The sequence below is a fragment of the Eurypyga helias genome, unplaced genomic scaffold, assembly GCF_000690775.1.
Source record: "Eurypyga helias isolate BGI_N326 unplaced genomic scaffold, ASM69077v1 scaffold6598, whole genome shotgun sequence".
Taxonomy (NCBI): domain Eukaryota; kingdom Metazoa; phylum Chordata; class Aves; order Eurypygiformes; family Eurypygidae; genus Eurypyga; species Eurypyga helias.
Genome location: NW_010267458.1, coordinates 37889 through 64459, shown reverse-complemented (window position 1 = coordinate 64459; position 26571 = coordinate 37889). Strand labels below are relative to the sequence as shown.

Genomic DNA, 26571 nt, shown 5'->3' with positions numbered 1-26571 from the left:
ATCTGTGCTGAGGTGTTGGCGTGTGTGTCTGTGGTGGGCTTTGTTTTTAATGTTGCTGATATTTTATCACGTCTGGAGTCGTTACGTTTTTGGGGACTGGCTTTGCGGGTGGTGGCAGTGTTGAAGATACTCGGTAATAAAGACCTGGCGTGGTGCCTGCTCGGCGCTCCGTGACAGACCTTCGTTGCCCACCCTGAGCAGAGCAGCTGTGCGCCAAGCAGCGTCAGCTGGAGCCGGCTGCCCAAGACCGTGACCAGTCAGGCTTTGGGTGTCTGAGGATGGAGACCGCACAGCTGCTCTGAGCGACCTGTGCTAGTGCCCCGCCACTCTCACAGTTTGGGTGGAATTTCCTGTATTTTGGTTTCTGCCTCTTGTCCTGTTGCTAGGCACCACTGAGAAAAGGGTCTGCTTCCTTCTTTGAATTCTCCAGTCAGATATCTCTATGCAGTGATGACAGCCATCCCCTCTCCAGTCAAAACGGGCCTAGCTTTCTCAGTCTCATCACGTGAGAGATGCTTCAGTATTTTCACCATCTTTGTGGCCCTACTCTGGACTCGTTCCAGTAGGTCTATGAATTTCTTACCCTGAGGAGCCCAAATCTGAACATACGCTTCCAGATGTAGCCTCACCAGTGCTGCATAGAGGGGAAGGATCAACTCGCTGGGCCTTCTGGCAGTGCAGTTTGTAATACTGCCTAGAAGGTCATCTGTGTTTTCTTTTTTAATTCAGGAACAGAAGAGCAATGGCTTTGAGAGTGGTTGATGGGCCTTGTCAGTCTGAGGCGACTGGCTGATGTTTGAACACCAGCTGGTCTTTCTCTCTGCTGGTCATATCCCAAAATGGGGAGGTAAGAAACCCAAAGGAACTGTCAAATTGAATTGTGATGTCTTTGGAGTGAAGGACAGGGAACCTCATAATGAATTCCTGGCTAATCCTGAATTCAAAGGTTGGAATAGTGTCTGGACTACACTCAACGTAGGCAAAGGAAAGCTAGAGCAGAGGAATGTGGAAAGCTTTATGAAGAATCTGTCCTTAGCTTGTTTTGGAATGCACTGTGCGTCCTTTTGGTAACAAAGTCTATTTTTAAAGCGGATTATCCTCTTTGACTTTTAGGATCAGCATCTCATGTTTGCTTCCTGCTTCTTGGCACTTCAGCATCTCTCCGGTGGGATGTCCGCGTATTCTCAACACCACGTTGCGGCAGATTGTTGTGATAGGGATATTTGCTGCTGCTGTCTCTCTGCTTTACTACTCTCTGGTCGTCATCCGCAATAAGTATGGGCGTGCGTACAGGGACAAAAGATTCCACAGGTGAGGGGTGTGAAGGCTTCTGTGGAAAGGAATTAAATGTAGTTTTGGTGTGAAAGAGGAGATGCTGACAGGTTGTGTCTGTAAAACACAGGAATACTTTTGGTCTGCATTCTGGGAATTTGGTTTTTATGGCTGGCACTTCACTTTTTTCTTCAGCAACGGTCTAAGAGTGAAAGTGGTGTGGTACCTGTTGGTACACCTGATGGAAACTGTTGTCCTGTTTTGAGTCTGATGTTGAGAAAAACTTCCATATGGAACCTAATAGCCACGTAGCGATGCCTCGTTTTCTTCTAGATACCTTGCCCGAGTAACTGATACGGAAGCTACGGATACAAACAACCCCAATCTGAACTATGGTATCGTTGTGGACTGTGGCAGCAGTGGCTCTAGGATTTTTGTGTATTGTTGGCCAAGACACAATGGTAATCCGCATGATCTCTTGGACATCAAACAGATGAGGGACAAAAGCAGAAAACCAGTGGTTATGAAAATTAAACCAGGTACTGGAAAGAAATTCACTTTAGATGCGGTTTTCTAGAGAGTTGCCTCTCCGAACTTTGCTTTTGCAAACCCCATAGTTGAAGTGTCTGGGTGAAGGACGCCTGCAGGCTGTCAGCCTGGCACTCTCCCAGACGTCTCTGGGCCTGGTTTGCCAAGAGCTTTGTTCAGCTTTAAAGCTTGAAACCTGATGCTGACAGGCAGGAGGGAGAGGTCTCTCTGTGGACTAAGACAGTTGCCAGTTAACTGGGCTCTGTGTATTTAGTGAATAAATAACTGGCTTTCTGTACAGCTGTTTGCACCAATTATATAACAGGTAATTTACCTAATACGGGTTTTTGTTTAATGAGTGGAGGATGATTAAGTTTTAGCAGCATTCTCACTTTCTTAGCTCTGTAGTTGATTTCCTGGATTTGGCTTTGGGTTTTCCATTTCTCCTCTGTGTGTTGGGTATTTCCTGGGAAACCTTGATAACCAAAGTTTGAGTTGCTTCACTCATATTTATCTGTTTCACTAGGCATTTCGGAGTTTGCCAGATCTCCTGAAAAGGTCAGTGATTATATTTCTCCACTTCTGAGCTTTGCTGCCGAACACGTGCCACGTGCAAAACACAAAGAGACTCCTCTTTATATTCTCTGTACTGCAGGAATGAGGATTCTGCCAGAAAGGTTATTGCTTGTCTTACTTTCAGCATCTAGAACAGCGCTCCTGGTGTGTCTGTCTGTTTGTAACTGTTTGAAATGTGACTTTGCAGCCAGCAGAAGGCGATACTTGAAGATCTGCTCACCGATATCCCTGTGCATTTTGATTTTCTGTTTTCGGACTCGCATGCAGAGGTTATCTCAGGGAAACAGGAAGGTAGGTTAACGTTGGACAAATTATCTTTGGAAAGTTTACTACCCACGATACAATTTGGTTAGTTCTGGTTTGGTTGAGAGACCTTATTTCATACAATCATGGAATGGTTTGGGTTGGAAGGGACCTTAAAGATCATCTAGTTCCAACCCCCCTGCCATGGGCAGGGACACCTTCCACTAGACCAGGTTGCTCCAAGCCTCATCCAGCCTGGCCTTGGACACTTCCAGGGATGGGGCATCCACAGCTTCTCTGGGCAACCTGTCCCAGTGCCTCCCCACCCTCTCCAGGAAGAATTTCTTCCTGAATTTCGCAGTAGCAACATCCAGAGTGTGGAGATGATCGTCTGCTGTGAGCTTCTAACTTGTCTAAATGTTTCCTAATAAGCAGTGAAAACAGCTGTGTTTAGCAGGAGTTTTTAATCCATGTTCTCTGGCTTTGGGAAGGGAGGGGTAAGGGTGAGGCACAACAGTCTTGATGGAAGAAACTTTGCAGGGAAAGGAGTGATGCTGTGATGGGATCAGCTCACCAGGGGCTTAAAATCAGTTTAAAAGCTAATGTGTCTACTTTTTTTCTGAAATTTACACATCAGAATGTCTTTCATCCCATGAATTCAGATTTTTATCATAGCCTTGACTTGGGAGAGGAGGAATAGAGTAACTTTGAGTAAACTCAGAGTTTAACTGCTGAGTCTTTCATGTAATAAAGTATGAGCAGGCCTATATTGTGATAACTCATATGCAAAACATTCCCTCCTTTGTTTTTAAGATGATATGTACCAGATATTCCTGAATTGTGTTTTCTTATGGTTGTAGGAGTGTATGCATGGATTGGCATCAACTTTGTTCTCGGAAGATTTGAGCATACAGATGATGGTAAGTATCTTAGCTGTGAACTGGATTTTAGGACGACTTCAGTGTGTTCCTGTGCCATCAGTGCTGACGGTGTGTTTTAGATGGAGTGGCGGATAGTGCGTGTGCAGATGCTGATGTTGGTTTAATCTGCCCGTGAAATTTCAATCATCTGCGCTGCGACAAAAACAAGCCAAGTAGAAGCAGCGTAGCGCTGCCTTAGGCCCACCTTGGTGTATTTCTCAATGCCTTTTCGTTGTTTCCCGCAGAGGATGAAGCCGTCGTGGAGGTGCATGTCCCAGGCAGTGAAAACAAAGACTCCATCTTCCGTAAGAGGACAGTGGGTATTCTTGACATGGGCGGCGTGTCGACTCAGATAGCGTACGAAGTCCCTAAAACTGTAAGCTTTGCCTCTTCGCAGCAGGTTATTATCTGTGCACCTTTCTTCTTTTCCTTTTGGTTTATTTTAATGCATATTTGTTGTTTTGTTTTCTTTATTTTGAGTCCTGTTCTTCATTACATCACATGCCAAAGCCAAGGCAAGAGAAGATGGCAAGCACGAGTCCTTCAGCAGCTAAGCAATTCGCTCATATTTTGTTCCTTCAAGCGTTTATTTCCATTAATATAATTTGCCACTGATTTTTAAGTTGCGGTGGACGTGCATTCTTTGCGTGCGTGTACAATGTTTCTAAATCTGTTACCCTTAAAGTGACTGTATTTTGAAGTTTAGAAACTAAAAGTTGTGTGGTGATTCTCATATAACAGATACGGTTTTTCCCTTTAAGCTGAGTTGGTAGAAACTCAGTTACCAGGAACAGGACGGTTTGTTTACATATGACCCACCTTCACAGCACAGTTCCTCTGTTGCAGGAGGCAGATTTCTTTTGTTACAGTCTTAACTGGAACATAAATTGCTCTAACATTAGTCCACTGAGTTCAGGAGTAATTCCTGAATTTCTGAAGTTGGATAACTTCCCCTTCATTGAAATTATCTAAAGAGCAGCATAACCCCTCTGTTTTGCCTCTCAATGCACTTGTATAATGATGTATATATATTTTTTTTTAAAATCCTCCTATGAAGTGATGAGGTTTCATTACTACAGGTTTTAACAGTTACGTTGCCTTTCAGACAGATGGTGTAACACATAGTCTGGGCTGTTAAACTGAAGTATGGGCGTTGAGATTCAGATCAGATTGCCCCAGTCAAACAGGAGTTGGAAATAGGAAGCGTTGCAGGCGGCTGATGTGATGACTGTTGTGTGTGTCTATCTGAACTTAAGCCAATATGAAATATCTGGTCATGGGACCTGTCTGGGTTCTCAGATCCAGAATGAAGAGAGTCAGACCGTGACGCGCTGAGTCCTGCTGCTGTTCCTCATTTACAATAGCAGCTGGGAGCCGTGAGATGTCACGTTATGTTCCTGAGCATGTTCTAGATGAAGTGCTGTGCATCTCTTACATGTCTGAACAGCTGCTGTTGGACTGAAGTGTGCAAGGAGAGCTGGGTGACTGCCGGGTCTCCTGAAAGCTCAAGAGCTCCAGGTTGGAAAATGAAGAACAGATCTGCTGGGCAGCCCATAAATCCACACCAGTAGAAGGGATGAGGTCAGAAATGGTCACATTGAGATGAGTAGCCACAGCACGTACTTTCACAGGAGGAGCTACTCCAGCATCCATAGTAGCAGTTCCTGGCCTCTACAGTTCCTTGAGTATCAGCAGTGATAATGCAGCTCTCTGCATTCGGTATGCTTTGCTCTCCCTAGGAAGTAGAAGGTAACGAGGGCCTGTGAGAAGCAAAACAGATGAGTAAGAGGGGAAGGCCAAAGATGTCAAGGGCATCCAGTTGCCCAAAGCAGTCGTCTTCTTCAGGTTCTGGTTCATACTGTTTATGCCTGATCTCGGTGCTTGCGTTCTTCCAGGAGGAAGTTGCTAAAAACTTACTAGCGGAGTTCAACTTGGGCTGCGATGCTCATCAAACTGAGCACGTGTATAGAGTCTACGTTGCAACGTTCCTTGGCTTTGGAGGAAACGCAGCACGCCAGCGATACGAAGACAGTCTGTTTGCCAGTACGGTGCTTAGAAACAGGTAGCTGGCTGCAGTCCCTTGGGGTTGTGGGTTCTAGGCATTGCCAGGCTCGGTAACCTCCTGATTTGGGTGTATGTAGTAAGGTGTCCGGATGCCAAACTTTGTCTACAGTGTGCTCCTGCAATGCTGACGTCTCTTTAAATGAGGATGCTTTGTTTGATGCTGTTGTGTCTTGGAGCTTGATGTTTCTGATAGGCAGGTGTTGCTTTGCTTGCTCTTTCACAGGGTGCTGGGCAAGCAGACCGGCATGACTCCCGATTCACCCTACCTAGATCCTTGCCTGCCTCTGGATGCTGAGGATGAGATCCAGCAGAACGGACAGATAATGTATTTGCGGGGAACAGGAGATTTTAATCTGTGTCGTGAAATCATTCAGCCCTTCATGAATAAGACTAACGAAACGCAGACATCCCTTAACGGTGTCTATCAGCCCGCTGTGCACTTCCAGAACAGTGAATTCTATGGCTTCTCAGAGTTCTACTACTGCACCGAGGATGTGCTGCGCATGGGAGGAGATTACAATGCTGCTAAATTTACTAAGGCTGCAAAGGTAAAGTGTTGTTGAGAGAAACTCTTCTCATTCAAAACAGCTACTCTCTAGAAGCGTTTTGTTCTGGAAGTGCTGTGACAAAACTCTTCCCTTTAAAGCAGAGTTTTACCCTGCAATGAACTGTCTTATCTAGTGGCATTTTATTTCTTCTCAAGGCAGAAGCAGTGTTGAAGTCTGTCTTTTTTTTTCTCTTGAAGGATTATTGTGCCACTAAGTGGTCTGTCCTACGGGAACGTTTTGACCATGGTCTTTACGCATCACATGCTGATCTCCACAGGTTGAAGTGAGTATTTGTGTTTGTACAGCAAGTTCATTCGTGCAGGGTTGCCAAGGAGAGGTCATGTCCAAATGATCCATTTAATGAAATCACTGGAAGTGGGAATATAACCTTAAATATTGCATCAGCCACAACAAAAATTACAGATAATGATGTGTCTAACTGTGCTCCGCTGTCCCTGGGACTCCGTGACTGCTGGCCTGACTTTATGCCATTCTTTCCGTAGATACCAGTGTTTCAAGTCTGCCTGGATGTATGAAGTATTTCACAGTGGCTTCTCTTTTCCTGCGAGTTACAGCAATTTGAAAACAGCTCTGCAGGTTTACGATAAAGAGGTGCAGTGGACCTTGGGAGCCATTCTGTACCGCACACGGTTTTTACCTCTGAGGTACCGGTTGTTTTCTGCAGTATCTGGAAAGAGCGTTTGGGTGGAAGGTATGGGGGTTTCCTGAAGGGAGGAAGTACGGTGATAACAAAGCAGCTGACAGAGGGGGAGACAAGGTGTTGTCTCTAGTGAGTTATATACAACCTCAGTACGTGTTTCGGGTAGCTCCAATAATGCTTTATAAAGACTATTCCATGAAAAGGGGCTCTGTTTTCCTCTGGTAGGGTGGTTTGGAGGTGAGGTTTGATGTGCAACTTATGTCTTTTATCCCTTTGATTCTTTGCAGAGACATCCAGCAAGAAAACTTTCGTGGAAGTCACTCCCACTGGAGGAGCTTCTCCTTTGTTTACAATCACTATCTGTTTTTTGCCTGTTTTCTGATCGTGCTGCTCTCCATCCTGCTTTACCTGCTGCGGCTCAGACGCATCCACAGGCGAATGTTGCGTAACAGCTCGTCTACGTCCCTATGGATCGAGGAAGGCCTCCCACCACAGAAGATCGCAGGGCCCTGATGAGATGCTGTGATGGAGAGTTTTCCTTGGACTTGCTACTCAAAAAGCCATTTTTGCCTCAGGGTTCCTCCTTTTTGTCCCTTTAAAGCATTGAAGAAGCGAGTGTCTAATACGGTTGGCTTTGGAAACGTGGGAAGATGGGGTCAACTTGGCTTAGTCTCATTAGACAGTATCTGCCAAAAATTAATATTTTTTTTTTAATATTGCACTTTTGTGTGTCATGGGACGAGCAAAGACTCGTCAGTAAATGAGCAGCAGCAGTTTAATCTATGTATGGTAAGGGAATGGGTGTGAATTCTCATCCTTTGGGTGGGATTGGGAAATCCTGTTAGCTAGGATGAATGAGGACTACTTTTATGTTCTTTTCCAGATTCCAAGATTGATACCGCTTGAATTCTCAATTCTGAGTCTCCTCAGCCAACGAAAAGGAAGTGCAGGGGTTTCAGAAGCAGTAAGGAATCAGCCTTTTAGGACAGCTTAATCTAACTGTGTTCTGGGATAAGTACTGCGATGGAGAAATCTGTTGCACCCCATGCTATGCTTCCGCAAAACTGCTTAAATCAGTTCTGTGTCTCTGACAGTTTCCCCTTTTCTCTTGGAAGTTATATCCTCTCAGTGGCTAAAGCCACTACTTTTTTTAATGCTTTTTCTGTTTCATAATCATTCAGAGATGTCCCTGAAACTCCAGTAGGGTGAAGAGAACTGGAATATGCCCAGGCTTTTGTTTCTGCTAGAGTAGATGTGCACAGTTGTCTCGGTTTTGGTTTTGAGTACTCTGATTTGTTAATTTATATTTTATTTAAAACTGTTAATTTTACTTGAAAGTAAATATGTCCATGATTAAAAGTGAGATTTATATGAACTTTTGGTGTATGGATATTTTATTGCCCGGTGTCGCTTCTGTTCTCACTGTATCCAACTGGCAAAACTTTCTTTTCTTCCAGTAGGTGTGAATATGCTGGAAAACTGGATGCTGTTTTCAGTGTTGGAGAGCTAGACATGTTGATACCCTTTTTGTCATACTTAAGGTGCAGTTTATTCCTCTAGAAATCTAGATACTTGGAATTGGTTTGCATCCTTTCGATATGTGTGTTTTTGCCTTTGACTGTGTAGGGGATTTAGGCTTGATCTGCTGAAGTGCAGCCACATTTGGGTGCTAAACTTCCCTCTCCTTCCACCCAGTGCCTGGCAGATGGCTATGTCCAAAGAACTAACTGGATACGTGGTAGAATTTTGAAACGGCAACAGAATCTTTAGCTGAATGTTCAGAAATAATAATAATAGCGTCTCCTGTTTCATAAAGGATTTTTTTGTACCTGACAAATCTGAGCGCTTCGCCAGCTGAGTGTCTGGTTTGTGTTTTGCTGCTCTCCGAGCACCATCTGAGTGAATGCTTAGATAACTCACCTCTCACTTCTGATGTCTGGGACTGTGGTACCAACTCATTGCACTCTTAGGCCGATAAGGATTATCAGTAAAGTGACGCTGCTAATTGTTCCCGAGCCTGTGCTTCCTGTTTGAGATGCCTAAAACTGAGCGCAGAGCCCCTAATCGCAGGCTTAGATAAGGCAGCCCCCTTCGGACAGAGGCTAATGTGAGTGGTGAAGTGGAGAGGAAGTGTCAGTGACTTGGCAAAATCCAGGCAGATGCCAAGTGTGTCTTGGCAGAAGAGATAGTGTCCCAAACAGTCAGCAGTGATGTGCCAACCCTGAACGCCGGGGTTCACAGGGCTGCTGTGCTTTTCAGCGCTTGAACCATCCTGTGCAAGCGTTGGTGAATTCAGCCCTTGGCTGCTTTGAAAATCTGGCTGTGATGTCCCAGTAATTAGAATTGCAGTGTGTGTGGTGGGCTTTGGTTTCGTTTAATTTTGCTTTTCTTCTCCTCCCCCCGGCCCTGTAGGGGTTTGCAGGGTGGGGCAGGGGCTCTGGAAGAGGAGGAAGAAATTTGTGCCATCTCCTGAGGCAGAGACTACAACTCTATTATTCTTGCAGCTCCAGATGAAAGGAGAAAAAGAAAAGGAAGCCTTTCTATCCCTTCCCTGGACAAGCCTGCTCCAAAGAGACTACAGCAAGCAACACCACCAGAGGAAACATGATTCCTTTAAGAGACTTAGCGATACCTGTTCTCACTCAGTGCCTGTTCCTGCGCTCGGATTCCCAAGTCCCAGTGGTAATGTTTATCTGTTTGTGTCTGTTTCTGCATTAACATGCTTTATTTTCTTTCTTCTGCATCTCCTATTCACCTTGTCCTTTCTCCGGGTCCATTAAGGCCCGGTAAGGCATGCAGAAAGCACAGAGGGGAGGCAAGGGCACTGCTCTTTGACCTGTCCCAGTGACCTGGGATGGACGGGCAAACGAGACTGAAGCTTTTGGCTTCACGGCCTCTTAAGCGTATCACTCTTCTTCTTGTCGTGTTTATGTGTGTGGAAAATGTCCAAAGCAAATGTGGCCCCTAATGGAGGGAGTGGCTGGGAGACAAAAGCATACCCATGAGAAAGGCAGGGAATGATGGCGAGGGTGGGAAGCGAGGAAGCACGTGGCTCCTCCGGGCCACCAGCCCTACGCAGGCAGCCCTGTGGCTTGTGGAAACAAAAGGCTTTTCTGTCTCCGCGGCACTTAGCGAAGGGGACAGTCAATATAGTGACTCGATGGCATCTCTGATCGGGGGCACCTTGTTCTTGTCCCATTGTTCCTGCCATTGTTGCTACTAAATAACGCATGAAGCTCATTGAAAGCCGAAATGAGCCTCAGGAGGACTTGCTGTGTCCCCTTCCCTGGGCACCAGCCTCTGCGTGTGCCGTGTTCAGGGGACCTAGTCCTCACAGTTGTTTTTCAGGTCACCCTCCCTTTGTTTGAAAAATGGGAGGGCGACAATGACTTTCTCGTGTGCTCGTGCTTGAAGGTCTTTGGATTGGTAGGAAGTGGTGCTGGGAAGTTGCTTGGGACAGGGCTGGCTGTGTCTTCCTGGATGATGGGAGACTTGTGTTGCTGGAGATAGTTTTCAGAGCCCTGATCTTCCAAAGGGAGTGCTCAGCACATTTGTACCAGGCAACATAGAAACACACTGAAGCCACAAATGTGATGTCCAAGTTTTCCTGACCTCCAAATGCTTCCCAGGGTCCTGGAAGTTACAAGCTCTACACTCCCTGCTACAAATAATATGCAGGGCATGATCTGAACCTACAGATTGCAGATGTTTTCTGTTCCTGGTCTCATGTATGGCACTTTACCGGAATTTCTCTTCTGCTGCTAACTCCAGCGGTGACTTGCAAACAAGATTCCAACAGTGCCAGGTTTTTTTCCCATTAGGTGGGCTCTGTGGGTTGCCATGGCCAAATTGTGGCAGGCAGTAATAAATAGCGTAAGGCAGCAATCTTAAGGCATCACCTGCCATGAAAGCCAAGTCCTTAGCCCCTAGCTGATCACGCAGACGTGAAGGGTGTTAATGAAAGGGTGGGATTGGCTGTGAGGGTGTGTAGTGCAGCTCCTACCTGGCTGTTCCCTTATACATCCCATGGCCTGGCCTGGCCTGGCCATGCAAATTCAGCATCTGGAGTCTCTGTTCTTGAACTAGTTGTTCGAGTCTCTGCATAAGAACAGAACCGCTAGCAGAGACTAGTTAGGACAAGGGCATGTCCTTGTTAGGACATGATTTTTGGCCTGTCACAGTGAATTGACACAGAAGATGTTAAACCAGATGTTTCTGTAACTCCTTTTAAGGATGAGGAAGGATTTGCTGTGTTTGTCTGGGAGTAATGGAGACCAGTACATTATGTTCTTGAGCATCCTCCCCCTTTTACAACCAGATGGCCTTACTCTGTTCAGTTCTTCCCCTCTCCTTCTTTTCTCCTGGCCATAGCTGCTTAATCACAGCAAAATAAATCCCGTCCGACTGGATGGGAGGCCTCTTCAATCCACTCCGTGCTTTCTGGGGCCAGAAGTCCCTTCTCTGGCTCCCAAGCCCTGGAGACAGGCTGTGCTTGCAGAGGCAGTGCTGTTAGGAGGGGGCTCTTGCCATCTAGTGGGAAGGGATGGTAGGCTTCCAGGACCTCTGCATCCCTCAGGACATGAAGACAAAACACAGTGCTCCTTCCCAGACTTGTAGTGCTTGAGTCATTTCACTGCACGTGTGGGATTAGCTCCCACTGCTTTCCCACAGTGTTGTCGTGCCTCGAACTGGGGAAGCTGGATTTCTCAATCTCTCTTCCTTTACAGAAATCTCACTCTCGTCACATTTTCTAGGGACAAAACATTGTTTACGCCCTTCTATGCTCATCTCCTGGATGGCTGTGTCGCACAGAGGGAATCTGTCAGGAGGCGGTGTGTATGTGGAAGGATGTTGGGGTGTGCTGCTCAGGCACTGTCACCTGCGCTGTGACAGGAGATTGCCTGGGGGCAGTTGCCTTTCGACAGCTGACTCCTTGAATCAGAGCCCAAAGACAGCTCGGCTCACTGAGTAATTGCTCTTACAGACAGAGAATGAAAAGCACTTGCAAAGCGCCTTGTGCTCGAGTCTTCCTTGGCCTAGGAGAGCCAGCCACATTCCAGTTGAGAGATTGCAGTACTAACTGGCCTTCCCTCACCCCTTTCCTGAAAGGTTGAGGAGAGAAACAAGAACGGCGTCTGTGCTTCCTGTGTGTGCTGCTCTGTTGTTCGAAGTGCCTGGGACTGAGCAGGGGTGGCCCCTGTCACAGACAAAACGGACGTCATCTCCGAGGCCTCTGCCTGCTACAGTAATGTGGAAATCATAGAAATTCCTGTCGCATTTAAACATATTGTATAAATAGGTTTATGCCTTTTCTGAGGGATGCATAGACCTGCTTCTCCAGAATCGCTGGTGTGTGTTAGCCATCCTGCGAGCTCAAAAGCAGGGATATCGCTCTCCAATTACACACCGTAGGAACTTTCCACTGGGGCCAATTGGTGTGAAAACCGCCACGTGTCACTAACACCCTTACAGACCAGTGGGTCCTTCAGTTCTTCAGGTATCGCCGAGATCATCTCTGTGCGGAGCAACCTTTACGGCACTCGGTGTATCTGCTCGGTGAATTTGAAAGGTCGAGCCGGCCTGTGGCTCCAGAGAGTCTACAGGGTGAAAACACAAGGTTTGGGGAGGCAATGAGCCTTCCCTTTTGTAAGAGAACTGAAAATTGGAGAAGAGAGATTATAGAACCTAATAGCGCGTACCTAATTTTTGGGAGCACGGACCGTGACTGTGACTACTTGGTCAACACCAGTCTTGACTTGTCCATATGGCAAGGCGTGTCCTGCAGGCAGATGCAGCAGAAAACATGTAGGCAAGGGATGTGGACCTGAAGTAGTGGCTGGGTGTATGGCCAAGGGACATTCAGCTGTCGCTGGTACAAGCATTTTGTATGAAAATACCCATTAAGCGTGGAGTCACCGATGCAGAAGCTCGGTGCCTGCTGTTAGCTGGAGTGTTGCTGCCCACAGGGTGACTCTGCCCCTGTGTGGGAAGAAGCTGGAAGATTACTGCTGGGGAGAGGAGGAGATAGGGGTGGTAAACCTGTGCTTTCCTCCTGGGGAAGGGTAGCAAACTCCACAGAGCCCAAGGAGGTGACAGTTGAACTGGTTGAGAGGTGATGGCATGGGCGGTGGGCCTGGCAAGTGGTTTCCCTGGTTGCCTGTTTTCATGATCATATGATGCAAATCCAGTGTGAGCAGGATTTTTTTCCATAGACTATATGATTTTGAGAGGTTTTCTAATATTTTATTGCTAGGTGCTTTTCTCTTGGTCTTAACCAGCTGCAGTATGAAGGGGGCAGCAAATTCCCTGAATCCAGCCTGTTACCTCGCAGATTTTTTTGCTGAATGTTTTGCCTTATGCAAGCAGCGAGCTCTTCCATCAGCTGGAAGCCTGCATGGCATTTGCTGCTGGTATCCTTACCCGACCCGGGCATTCGGCAAACATTCCTCCGGCAGGCTGTCATGTTTCTCCATGCCCTGATCAGCAGACACTCACACATTCCTTCCTCTGCCCAAACTGCCTTCAGCTTCCTGCCAGGCTGACATAGCCCTGCTGTGGGGAGCTTCTGCTGGGCCACGTTTTATCCCCGATGTCCCGGGGACTGAGTGAGGCGAGTCCAGCCAGGTGGTGCTCTGCTGAGAGCCGTGATGCAACTGGCAGCATTTCACCTCTTTACAAGGGCCTGTAGTGACAGGACAAGGGGTAACGGGGTTAAATTGAAAGTGGGGAGATTTAGATTAGATATCAGGAAGAAGTTCTTCATGGAGAGGGTGCGGAGGCACTGGGACAGATTGCCCAGAGAAGCTGTGGTTGCCCCATTCCTTGGAGTGTCCAAGGCCAGGCTGGATGAGCAACCTGGTCTAGTGGAAAGTGTCCCTGGCCATGGCAGGGAGTTGGAACTGGATGATCTTTAAAGTCCCTTCCAACCCAAACCAGTCTGTGATTCTGTGATTCATGAGCAGTGCAGGAGGACTAGAGCACTGGACTAGTGTACAATACCTTCTGCTGCTTACCACTTGTGCTGGCTTCCCTGGGAAGAACCAAGTTCCGTTTCATTGGTATCTTGGGTTTAAGTCCTGACATCTTGATCTTCTCGATATCACACCAAAAACCAACTGTCCTCTTTCTAATGTATTTTTGTCTCCTTTAACAACCCGATGGGTGCTGGGGGACTGCACTGCAGGAGGCTTTGCCAGCTCACGGGAGTGTGGCTGTCACCAATCTACTGTCAGCTGGTACAGTAGGCTCTGGGGGGGTGTTGTCTCAGAAGGGGCCACTTTTGTGTTGGTCTGAACCCCAAGTTCTGGACCAGACCCCTTGCTGTAGGGTCTGTGACACAGAGAGCACGAGGGGCTGTGCTGAACACCTTGCAGTCTCTGGTGAGCAAGGCTGAGCTCCTCTGGTGTTGTCAGCTCATCCAGCAAAGAGCTATGACCTTGCTTGAATTATTCAGGGCTGCATTCCCCTTCCAAACTACCTTCCTTTGCAGCTGGTGCCCGGTGCAGCGCAATATCCCTTTCCAATAAAAGGTGGCATCAGAGAGTGAGGAAGCTCTGCACATCAGTGCCAGAGCAGCTGGGACTGAGAGCAAAGGCTGCTTTTCCTGTGCTTGGGGTTGAGAAATGGGGTTGTTCCGGGAGCAGGAAGCATGCTTGGTGTGGGTAAATTGTGCTGAGGAAGTGATGAAAAGCCTGGGAAAAGGGAGAAGTCTGCCAGACAGGTTCTTGGAGGGTTTGGTGTTGCGTTGCTGGAAATGCATCCAGAGATGTGGATGAAGCACTTGAACTTTTTGAAATAATTAGTAGAACTCATTTGAGAATGGGTGTGAAACCAGGCAGGGCTCACCTGGCTGAGTGTGCAGCAGGCAGCAGTCCTGTGCTGGGGACACAGAAAAGTCCTTTACAGACATGAGTATACTGAAATAAACGGGGATATTCCTTGGAAAGTTAGCCTTTGGGAATACCTGCTGTTCTTTCCATGCCTATCAGCTTTCTGCTGACTTGTTTGAAAACCCGAGTTAACTACCCAAGGGCAAAGCTGGTGAGAAAATAAATTTCCATTCTTTGCGAAGTTCTGGCACTTGAGAATGTGCTGCCGTCTAAAATTGGGTTAGAAGACAAAATTTCAAGGCCTCCTCTGTAACAGGGATTGGAGAGCCACTCTCGTCTTCTTTTCGTGGTTACAGAGATGGGAGTGAATAAACTGTTCTGATGCATTAAAAGCCTAAATGCAAAAACGGATGGTTTTAAAAACACACCACTTCTAGTTGGGAAGATGGCAGAAGTTTAGAGCTGCCTCAGTAATGTCCAGTTGATTTCGCTGCTTCTTGCTGGTAGAACCGTTTCACTGGTAGCTCTTGGCACCACAGATGCCCTGATTTCTCTGGCACAGCAGAGGCTGGGCATTATGGTTGGTCTGTTTGGGGTTTTTTATGAAGAACCATAGAATCGTGGAATTGTTTGGGTTGGAAGGGACCTTAAAGAGCAGTGTCCAGTTAGTCCTCGGGGCATCAAGGAGCACGGAGCGACTTTTGCTGCAGATCTGGATGGTTTTTACCCGTGCTTTGGTTTGAGCTGCTGCAGTTACCACCTTCAGGGACACGGAGCCGCTGGAAAAGCGGCTGCTGGATGCTGAAGGGTTAAGGTGGGTGATACCCACCTAGCTGGGGAGATGGCATGTGGCAAACCCTACAAACTATAGAAGGGGGGTGTAAGTCTGATGCTGTACGGTGAGACCCTGCACCCCTCTGTATTGGTGTGGCAAACCCTACAAACTATAGAAGGGGGGTGTAAGTCTGATGATGCTGTATGGTGAGACCCTGCACCCCTCTGTATTGGTGGAGTGCTTGGCGCTGTGAGGCTCTGAATCCAACTGGGCTGTTTAAAACTGCTGTGAGCACACTGGATTCGTGAACACCGGTACTATGCGATTCCCAATATTTGTTCTCTAGGAACGTCCCGAGAAAGCATTCATGTTCCTAATCCCTCTCCTTCCTTGCAGCTCTGGGTAGATCCCCCCCCATTTCTCCTCACAGCCCTCCTGCTCAGATTACAGGACAAGCCCATGATATCACCCGCTAGAGCTGAGGCTGAAGGGGCTGGTCTTGGGAGGGGTTTGCTTGACGAACTCCACTGAAATTGGCCGGGAAGCAGCGGCTTCTTGCAGCGTTTTTCTCTGGCTGCAGGATATTTTCCAGCGCAGAGGGGACCATTCGGCAGGCGCGCTCAGCCCAGAAGAAAGAACTTCATGAAGCGGGACGAGACGGAGGTCACCCCCAGCACAGCCTACCACTAACTCCAAGGTAAACGCGCTCCTGCCCAGGCTGCAAGCCAGGACGGTGGTTATTATTGCTGCTGATGAATTAATTTAAATGTTTCTAACCCTCTCTTGCTTCAGGGCTGAAAGTTTGACTTCACTTCTTCCCTTTTCTCTCTGAACGTATTTTGTGTCTCTTTCACCAGTTTGTTGTAAAGGATGATGTTTGGATGTAACAGGCTGGGAAGGAGGTAGATGTTTCTTCTAATTCCTGTCCCCTGAGACTTAATTTGGCTGTGGTGGGCTGACAGATACTCGGTGGCGCTTTGCAAAGATGGGACCAAGATAAAGATTTTCTCCCTTGCTTGCTCACAGGCACGCACAGATGAAATAAAAAAGGCATGTTGCAAGCTGTCTGCAAGTTCAGGCAATGTGGATTCTGTAATATTATTAAAATAAGTTTGATTTAGTCCAGAAAGCTACACTACATGCCATCAAGGTTGTGTAAATGTTACCAGCTATACTTCAGAAGCAGTTTAAATTCTCCTCTCTGAGTATCTGTGCTCTTTCAGAGGAAAAGGCTTTGGTGCAGATGTTTCCCATTGGCAGAAGGTGCAAAGCACTTCTGTCTCTAGTTAAGAAAGTTTTCTGCCGGGATTCGCAGCCGCGTGCAGAGCAGCCCTCAGCCTACCAGCGGCTCTCTTCAGGCTGTTTTATCATGTAGCACTCGCGGTCGTTTTTGGGATGACTCCAGGACATGCGGTGGTATCCACCTGAAAGGCTGCAGCACCGAACCATGGGATGTTTCTGTCTGGAGTTAACATGGCCCAGGTTGAGTTCTGGTTCTTCAGCATGCACGTGTACTCTGCCTTCTTTAATACTGGTTGTTTAATTTAAATAGATGTTACGGTGTGTGGGTAAAAAAAAGATCTCAAGACCAAGGTAGTTTAGAAGACTACAGAGAAAGATCCTAGTTTAGCCATCTGGGAGCTTTGTAGGAAAAGTATTTAGCATCTCTATCATCAGCTCATAATGATGGCATTGCAGTGCTTTCAAATTTGTACTCAATAGGGGCTGAAAATAACTGCTTTAGGGCTCCTACTTGCCAGTTTCATTCCACCTGTATTGAGCCACCCACAGTGGTGGAATTTCCTTGGTTGGAAGGTAGAGAGCAGTTAGAAAACACAAAATGAAGTATTAGCATGAACCTCTAATAGCAAAGCGTATGAGGAGAAGCCACAACTTCCGTGTCGTGTGCTGGATGCTTGTTGCTGCAGGAATAAATTCCATGTGATCTTGGAACTAAGTGCAGGATGACGTTGGAAAGCACCCCCAAAAATGAGTGACTAATACGAAGTTTAATACTTCAGTCAGGGGGTGATGAGGCTCAAGAGAACTCATAGCTCTCAGCCAAATCCAGAGTGGTACTCTGAGTGCTGGGTGCGAGGCGGGGGTGCAGGGACAGGGTCTTCAGAAAAACCTTCCAGAACGTTTTTAGCAGCTTGGAAAAGCCACTAAATTTGAAGAGAGTCTTGGCGATGTCGTAGAGGACAATGCCATTGTCCTCAGCCCGGTGAGGTAGTGGAGGAGCTGTGCGTTTTGCTGACAGTGCTCTCCTTTTGCAAGTCAAGCAGAGACCCCAAAATGCATCTCTGGATTTTCTTCAATAGTTTGACTCCCAAGTTCACTGACTTTACATCACTGTACCGCTAACTGCCCTGCTGTTCTGCTTCTTGCTTTTATGTTTATTCTAAGCTTTCATTCCTTCTCCTCCCGAGCTCTTTCATAACACTCTTCATGCTGTTTAAAAACAGCAATGTCCTTTCTTAGAGATCGCAGCTCCAGTGGATGGAAGGATTTAGCAGATCAACCAGTCAGTTGGTCTGCAGAGCACTTTCTGTGGAATCCTCTGGAGCACGTGTGCGTGCAGGCATGTGTGGATATGTTTACTACGTCTGTCTGCAAACACACCGAGGAGGAAAAGTCCCGCTCCTCATCTGTAGCAGTGCTGCTGGAAGCTTGTTATTGCAAGGGATAGTTCCTAGGAAAATCAGCCTGCTGTTCTGAAGTCAACCTGTCCCACGTCCGCGCTGCTGATGGGTTATGCCGTGTTAATTAAGACAGCATTTCAGAGGTATGAGGGGGACCTCCTCGGAGGATACGTAGCACTTGCTAATGCTCTTCAGGCTTAGGTCATGCACATATGTTCGGTTCTGTGAGTGTGTCAGCGGTGGGTTTTAATGTGGGACCCTTTTGTAGGGTCTTTATTCATGAGCTGCCTTTGTATGTCATGAACTAACTGTGTAGGTTCCACAAGAGGGGTTAGATCATGGAGCTGTAGTTGCCACTGCTGCATTTGCTAAGTACAAACAGATTGGTCATCGTAGTTGCATCCACTAGCTGTGAATTAAAGAATTTGTACTACTAGGTTCCAAAAAAATCACTTTTTTTCTGTTTAATCGTCTTGGAAGTGTATTTGGGAATAAGTTCTGTTTGCCATTAAGAGTGCAGCACAAGGGCTGTGCAACAGCCAGCTGGTGCTGGCCAGGAGCCTGAGAGTTGTCATGGTTCACAACTCTGTTCGTCTTCGTTCTCCAACACCAGGCAGAGGGAAGTGATAAGGAAAATAAAGAACTTCCCAGTGTGCAGAGCATTTGAGTTGCCATGACATGGGGAGAAGATGCTGCGTGTGTCCATCTGATCCCCCGGCAAGTGTTTGTGTGACTGGTAAAGTCACGGCAAGTCTGTAGCTTTGGATGGTGCAGGTTTTCCCTCTGCTGTGAGAGGGCATACCGGGACTTTGCTTTCCCTTCCCTGCAACATCCCAGCGGACTAGAAGCGGCAAATTGCATTTGGTAGCTTCCCTGCTGTAAATGTTGAGTTTGCTGCTGGTTGCCCTTGGCCAGTTTGCAGTTATATGAGTTTTAATCCCTTAAGGTAGCTCTCATCTCCCCAGCAGCAGGTTTTTGGTTCCTCAGCAGCAACAGCCCTCTGAAGGGATTTGGGAAAGCCCGACGCTCATCGGAGAGCTCCAGGAGCCTGAGGGAAAGGGCTGAGCAACGGGCAGCAGCTCAGCAGCACTGGCAGATCGGCGTCATCCTTCCCCCCAGGCTGCGAAGAGCAGCCAGAGGAAATGTGTTCCTCGAGTGATTACACGGGCACTCTGCAAGCCAGAGGGTGGCAGGGTTTGTAATGTATCAATATGTTAACCTGAAATGATTTCTGCTGTCCTGCTTGTCCAGGGCTCTGCCCTGAATCCTAAATGGCATTTTAGTGGGAAAAAACCCACTTGAGTTGATGGCTTAGATGTCATCAGCAGCATTTTGGCTTCCTTTGGTCATTCTATGATTCCACCTTTAGCATGCCCTTTGGATCGCCTTAGCCTTTGCCGTCTCCCCTAAGTGGCCATGTAGGAACAGCAGAAGGGGCTGGTCTGACCCATCACTGTGGCAGGATGGCATCTCATCCCTGAGGAGACCATCCCCATCCCAGGACACTGTACATGCGTTTTGTGGTCGAGCTGGTGCCGCTCTGCTCTGCTCCGAGACAGGTTGTTACGCTGAGTTATCTGAAGGACGCCTGGGGATCTCTGGGAAGAGGGTTATGGTGGTATCTTTGGTCCTTTGTCAGTCTACGCTGGTGGTTTCCTGCCGTGCAGTGAGGTGTGGGGTTTCGTGGGGAGCACGTGGTCATCTTCAGAGCTCCTTAACCACTGGGGTAGGTACTGGTCTTACAGGGCTCCTCTAGCTCATGGATCTCTTTGCCGTGGATTTGGATTTATTGTCATTTCTTAGTGTATCTGGCCCTATTCCCGTCCTCTGGCCGTGCCCGCTGCGGGATGCGAGCACCTGCTGGTGGAATGCCCTCTGGGTGGCGGGGCATGGAGTTGGCGTGTGATGCGGGCGGTGCTGTTTCAAGTGGCTGAATACTGGCCGTTTGGTGCTTCTGACCAAGACCCAGCCGTGCCAGCAGCGGTCACAGCGCTAATTGTCTCTTCCTGCCTGGATGCCAAGCCGAACGGGGCATTGCTGGATCTCCAGCCACAAAGGACTCAAATCAGCTAGAGACTTCCCTTCTGTTGTCAGGATAAGGTTGGGAACAGGAAAGCTGGTGTTCATGGTTTTGTCTGAACTGATCTATGAATGATTTGGTGAAATAAAAAGGGATCCTTGCTGGTAGGAGCAAGCTTTTGATTTGGGACGATGCATAGCCCAGTAGTTTTACCTGCTGAATTCTCTGAAGAAGTAAAAGCTCGATGTTATTTTGGCATGAAGTGGTGGCACGTTTCCCTGCAAACCTGTGTCCATCTGTTGCCTTTGAGACTTAAGACCAGTGTCCTGAAAAGAGCTGAATCAGCAGCTAGCAGGAGCATGCTTTAAAGCCTTAAATTCCACATTAATGTGGTGGTGGAGAATCATCTTATGGCCTGAAGAACAGGATGGGGAGCCAGGAGTATTTTCCTGGCCTCTCCACTGACTTTATTCAGTAGGTTTTAAACTTCTGTCTTGGATTCTTTTGAATGGGGAGACCAAAATATATACTTTTAGGATGACATCATTATTAATAAGTCTGGAGGCTATTAGAGAGAGGATGCGAGGGGAGGAACGAGCCCTACAGTGAAGGGAATCGGCAGTGCAAACCAAACGTCTTGCAGCTCTAAGCCTGGATTTGTTCTATGGGAGTTCAGCACGTGCAGCTTGCTTCAAGACTCCGGGGGAAAAAATGCATCCAGATCTGCTCACAGCAGCAGAGGAGTGGGTTCACTTAAATACTTTCCTTATTGAATTTTGTTACTGTGGATTAGAGCGGTGCTGCCGTAAATGTGTGTGCGCGGTTGGCTCCTACTGGTACTGTCTGTGTTTGTTTCCTTAAATGCTCCTAAGTGAGTCTGCGGAGTCCTCGGTGTTGTCTTTGAAGAGCTGGCATAGCTGCTTCGATAGCGATGCGGTACAGCTGCCGTCCTGAAACTGAGGAGAGAGATCTCGGGAGGAGCCAGAGAAGAATAATTCCAGGGCTCGTGTGGCTGCTGCGCGGTGGAAAGACGTGGGGTAAAATCTGTGCTGCTCCATCCCCTAGACTGGTCCTGAGTTACTGCTTGTCTCCTGATGAAAACTGACCCAGATGGCAGGGATGAACGCCTGCACCAGAAGACACCCGAGTGTCTCCGGTGTCGTAACTCCCTCTTGTCCCTCCTGACCAGCCCTGAGGGGAGACAGAAAGCTGAGAGCCCTTTGCAGTGCCACGGTGCTGGGTGGCTCCCGGACACAACCAGGCTCCTGAAGTTTCCTCGTTGTACCTGGGCTGCTGTTCCTCCTGGAAATACTAAAACGCGCCTGTGTTCACATTCCACTGGATTCTGCCTTTCCTAACGTCGTGACTTAGTCTGAATAGTTTCTCTGAAGCACCTCAATAAACAAGACCTCTGGGTAGGGGAGGTTTTATTTCTGGGGCGCTGCAGACACTGTGAAAGCTTTGTCTCTTGATGTTTGAACGCGTAACTATTTTGAAGCGGATGGTAATACGACCTGGAGGAGAGGCAGACTGTGGTTGCTAGTACACACTGCAGTGTTGTCTCCTGAAGCCCGTAGGGCTGCTGCTGCTCTGATCTTAGGGAGCATTCCTCCGGGATTCGCTTCTGCAGGTGGAATAGGCCCAGAAGGGAGATTCCTGATTGTTTTTCCAGTGAATTCCCCTGGGTCCTCAAGGAGAGCCCCTTCTGCTCCTCGCAGGATCCTGACAAAGATGAGACGTGATGCTGTGTGACCTGAGCACAAAACGTGTGTGCCCCGAGTCATCTTCCTTGGCCGAAGTGCAGGATGGCATTCACACAGGCTTGTTAAAATTCCTTTTTGCTAGTCAAACTTGCCTCTGGAGCAGGGGGCTCCCAGGCAACTTTATCCTCCCTCACCAAGTTTCCTTCAGTTTTACAGTAAAGGGTGGGTTGTTTTTCCTCGTCTTGCCTGACTCCAGAAGTCTCTAAGCTTTTGGGGAACAGCAGCAAACCAGCCTGCGGCTGCTTTTTGGAGTCTTTGGGTTCCTGGGGTGTCTGACTTGGCAAAGCTGTGCCAAGAGTGAAAATAACACCTACTATATTGACTATAATCTAAATTAGTATCTCCCTGACTAACCTTGGTATCAATTAAAATAACCTGGAGGTCTGTTGTGACCCCCCACACACACCCCTTCAGCTGCTCGTGGACCATGGGGTCTCCCAGCGCTGTGACTTTTTGAAAGGCTCTGGCATCTCCCAGCGGTCCGTCTGCTTTACTAATTAACACTTCAGGGAGTACCGCTCTCGGCTGGTAACTATTACATCCTGCCTCGGAATGCTTTCCCCAAATTGCTGTGTCTTTTGGCTGAAATCCTCCAGTAAAATGCCTCAAGAGCTTTGGTTTGAATAGAGAGCGGTCCTGGAAACCAGAGTCGTGCAGCTTTTAGCTATTCCTTGGCCTCTGGTCACCAAAGACCCCTGGTAACCCAAGCGCAGAGCTGACTGCAGGCCACTGTTTGCCTTGGCACGAGAGGGACCAGCGAAACATGCTGACCTGTTGGCTACGTGCTCTTTGTCGATCCTTTTCTCCTGTAAAATGCTCTGATTTAGTTTCCTGTTGGGCTTTCTGGAGTATTATAAACCAAAACTGGAACCTTAAGGGCAGTTTGCCATACTCTGTTAATTAGAAATGCCTTCTCATCTCTGGAGAGCTGGAGGTCCTTCAGGACCTGGCTGTAAGGCTACTCAGCACGCCTTACCTGCCTCTGCCTTCCCAAATACCCCTCGTGGGGCTGCCTGCTCCGCAGCAAGGCCATCCGGGCCCTGGGGAAGATCCTGGTGATACATGAACAGAGCACTGTGCTCTGGTGTGTGTGGGACAGCCATGGGAAAGTTGTCCTGGCTGCTTCAAGCAGCTCGACTGTAGCTTTCAGCCATGACAGGACCCTCCTACCCTGCGTCTTGGTGTCGGGAGAGAGGTTGTTTCAGTCCAACTTAGTTTTTGGCTAATAGTTGCTGAGCCTTTTTCCAATGCAATTAATGCAGTAGCAAGAAACAGCAGCCACATCAACTGAAGTGGGTCAAAACAGATGTTTAAAGAAGATTAAAATTGAAAGCCAGATTTTTCTGCAGACTGGAAGGCTTGTGGTTCTGCTGGGCTTGATGTTAGACCCCCCCCAACATTCCTGCCTCGGTATTTGTGCTTATAACTGACGTTATGTTCTTCTCTGACGTGAGCTGACTAAGGGGGTTACTCGGAGGGTTTTTATACGTTTCACAGCAATTCCTCTGCCCATGTGTTTATCCTCCAGGCTAAAAAACCATCTTGTATCCATGAAAAACATTGTAAGAGGCTTCTCTCGAACACTGCTAGTAGGTATTGAGGCCGGGCACGTCTGACTGGTGCTGATGTGCCTTCCCTCGGAAGCCTTTTATCCGTATGGGACACAAGTGTCCTGCCCCCTGGACGGCATGGCTTTGGGAAATCCCCTTTGCTGGCTGCTGGAGGGGAACAGCCATGTGAAAGCAGTTGTACTTCCTTCCTCCCTTCCCCTCCAGCTTTTCCTGACATGGGGCAGGATTTCATCTTATTTCTCTCTCAGCCTCACCTCCTGACTTGCAAAAAAAATGGAAAAATGCCTTGTTTCCATAGCAGTATTTCTTTGAATTCCTGATGGAACTTTACAAATGACTCTTATGAAACCAGTGTGAACATACGTGGCTCCTTGAATCCAAATGTTTACTTTCCAAGAATTTTTCCTGCATATTCCCCCCACCCACCAGTTTAGTTAGACCTGTTGTAAAGTCTCCCCTTGCTTTTCCTGCTTCCTCCCCTGATGTCCAGTGCTAGACCTCTAACCCACACGGCTTCTGTTTAGTGTCCCTGTTCCATAGGCAGATGCCTTTCGTCCCCAGGTCTCCAGGCACGTCGGTAGGAAGGTCACGATCATCAGCCCTGTCTAATACAAGGGGAAATTGAGGCACAGCCCTGGAAGGGCCCTGCCTGAGGTCGCTCAGCTGGTCAGTGTCAGAGCTGAGGTTTGAACTGATTTCTCTTGAAGTTCAGGCTTGTTGCCTGGGATGTCTGTACATCTCCTCCTTAAGCAGCTCGAAAGGCTGGTTAACGGGTTTTGCTGTGTCTTCGTACGTATCTGTGATATTCTGGTTGTTTTTAGGGATAGCTAAGACTTAGCAAAACTGCCGGAGGATTTTAGCTTCTAGGCATCTGGGTTTGGAGCCAACTCCTTCCCCTTCTCCCTCCCCTTTGGTGGTTGCCAGGAAATAATGGAGCTTTAAAGGGCTGGGAGGTTTTTTCCCACTACACTCTGGCGTTGCTTCATTTGGAAACTATTCAACCATCAACCCCCACGTGTGCTCCTTGACCACTCCATGTGCTGGGGCGCCTGAGTGAGGAGTACGTGAGCGGGAAGCAGGCAGAGAAGGACCAGGATTTAAACTCTGCACAGCATCTGGATGGCATTCCCCTAATTGGTCAAAAAGCTGCTGGTTCATACCTTAAATGATTAGCTTATTTTGAGGATGTAGCAGTTGTAGGACAAGTAAGTCCTTACCCAGACTTGGCAACCAAGAACTGGAGGCCACTAGCTCTGGTCTGTTGGATGGACAGGGTTAGCTAAACCTGCAAAGTGCCTGTGTACAGTAACACATGTTGATTCTTTACAGATGAAACGGGATGTGCAGTCACTGTATTGGGAAAACTTCAGTGTAAATACCTCACTTCTGACCATACTATAACATATTTCATTACCCTTCTAGTTTTCCACTGTTTAAGTGATTGCTTTGGCTCCTTTATTGGCAGAGGTGTGGGAGAAAAAGGGTTCAGTTATGTCTGGTAGGGTTTGAAGCAAGGTTGGCTGTAGCTTGCTAGAGCCACTGAACTACTGGATTTACCGAGAAATTGGAAAGATCAATTGCTAGCACTTATGATCTGTAGAATTTTAACCTGGAAAAGGTATTTTCCAGCTAAGGCTATTTAGCAAGTTGGCCTAAACTTAGAAATGGTTTTCATGGGGTTTGGTTTTGGGGTTTTTTTTCAGTTTGTTCTTCCACCCCAGGAGAAATAATTTACCTGACTTTGATTTTTACGGGTCCCATTGTACATAGTCTCTTCCGTAGCTTTATCCCCTGCTGAAGCAAACACAAAGTCTGTGTCATTACCCAGCCTTACTCAGACGCTCCTTCCCTTCCAGGGCATCCACACGGGACCTGCCTGCACTGACCGGAGCTGCTAGCAGAGGACTTGGCTCTGAGAACTGTGAGCCCTGAAAATGGAAAGATTCCTGGGTTTCACCCATAACCACTGTTTCATCGTGCTGTTCTTCATCGCCCAGAGCCCACTGGGCCTGGCCCAGTATGAACACTGGCCCTACCTCCCTGGTTACCCTGAGCCACCCCCACAAGTGTACCAGCCCCCCCAGAGACCAGTGAACGTTCCCAAGATCCAGCTGCGGCTTGCAGGGCAGAAGAGAAAACACAACGAAGGCAGAGTGGAGGTGTTCTACAGTGGCGAGTGGGGCACGGTCTGCGATGACGACTTCTCCATCCACGCGGCGCACGTCGTCTGCAGGGAGCTGGGCTACGTGGAGGCCGTATCTTGGCTACCGAGCTCCAAGTATGGAAAAGGAGAAGGTAAGGCAACTCCAGAGCAATGGAGCTGTACTAGCTGTCTCTCCAGCTCCCGGTAATTGTTGACCTGTCAGTCAAATTTAAGATGGAGCAATATTTCCTACAGATGTAACTGAAATAACTTCCAGGAGACGCAGTGCCTCTTTATATCAGGGTCCTATTAGATTAAACAGTTTAAGTAATAAGTGTTAGCGTGTTTTGACAGAAACAAGTTAAGGAATGATGAGATAAAGAGCTGAAGGACTAGATCCCGGTGTGTGAACTCTGGCTTGGGAGCAGCTGGCAGCAGATAAGGGTAGGAGGCTCTCCAGCAGCCGCTACAGCTTGTCAGGAGGGAGGCTGCACCCACAAGTGTCATGTATAGATGGTGCATTTCCCTATTTGTGCTGCCGTCGCCTAGCAGTGAGTCAAATGGGGCCTCTAAACGCTCCTGCCCCCTGTTCCTTTTCCCTCTGAACTGTTTGGGCTCTAAACAGGCTGCCTGTGCAATGCTGGACAAATCCTTTCCCCTGTTAGTGTCTTAGAGATGCATCCAGGCTGTCGCATTGCGGAATACGATGCAAAACCCCAAAGGAGCGTGCACGCTTTATGTCCTACATGGGACTATATTTATTATAATCCTTTGGGACACTCTTGGGCTGACTCTGATGGGGAAGAGCTGTTCACCCGCACCCCAAATCGCATATCCTTTCTTGATCTTTGAAACGATACATGATTGCACCTCATTCCCAAATATGTGCTGAGCAAAGACTTGGAAACAACCCCAGGTATCAGTATAGGTTGGGGGCTGATCTGTTGGAGGGCAGCTCTGGGGAAAAGGACCTTGGAGTCCTAGTGGACAAGAGGATGACCATGAGCCAACAGTGT

At 47.9% G+C, this 26571-nt stretch overlaps 2 protein-coding genes across 2 annotated transcripts in view; both read left to right on the top strand.

Annotated features, from left to right (window-relative positions):
* Window positions 1-1113: 1113 nt before the first annotated feature.
* On the top strand, window positions 1114-7409 carry ENTPD4 (ectonucleoside triphosphate diphosphohydrolase 4; the record flags this gene model as incomplete). Its single annotated transcript, XM_010157421.1, has 11 exons — window positions 1114-1311; window positions 1606-1811; window positions 2327-2477; window positions 2564-2667; window positions 3480-3539; window positions 3785-3915; window positions 5435-5601; window positions 5827-6151; window positions 6349-6434; window positions 6655-6816; window positions 7100-7409. Coding segments are annotated over 11 exons (1816 nt in total), but the record flags the coding sequence as incomplete, so codon positions are not given.
* Window positions 7410-25346: 17937 nt separating this feature from the next.
* The window catches only part of LOC104513917 (lysyl oxidase homolog 2-like), a gene marked incomplete at its 3' end in the record, with an annotated part of 38288 nt that continues 37063 nt past the window's right edge, over window positions 25347-26571 (top strand). Inside the window, 1 exon segment of the mRNA XM_010157420.1 lies at window positions 25347-25707. Coding sequence (XP_010155722.1) covers window positions 25347-25707 — 361 coding nt within the window.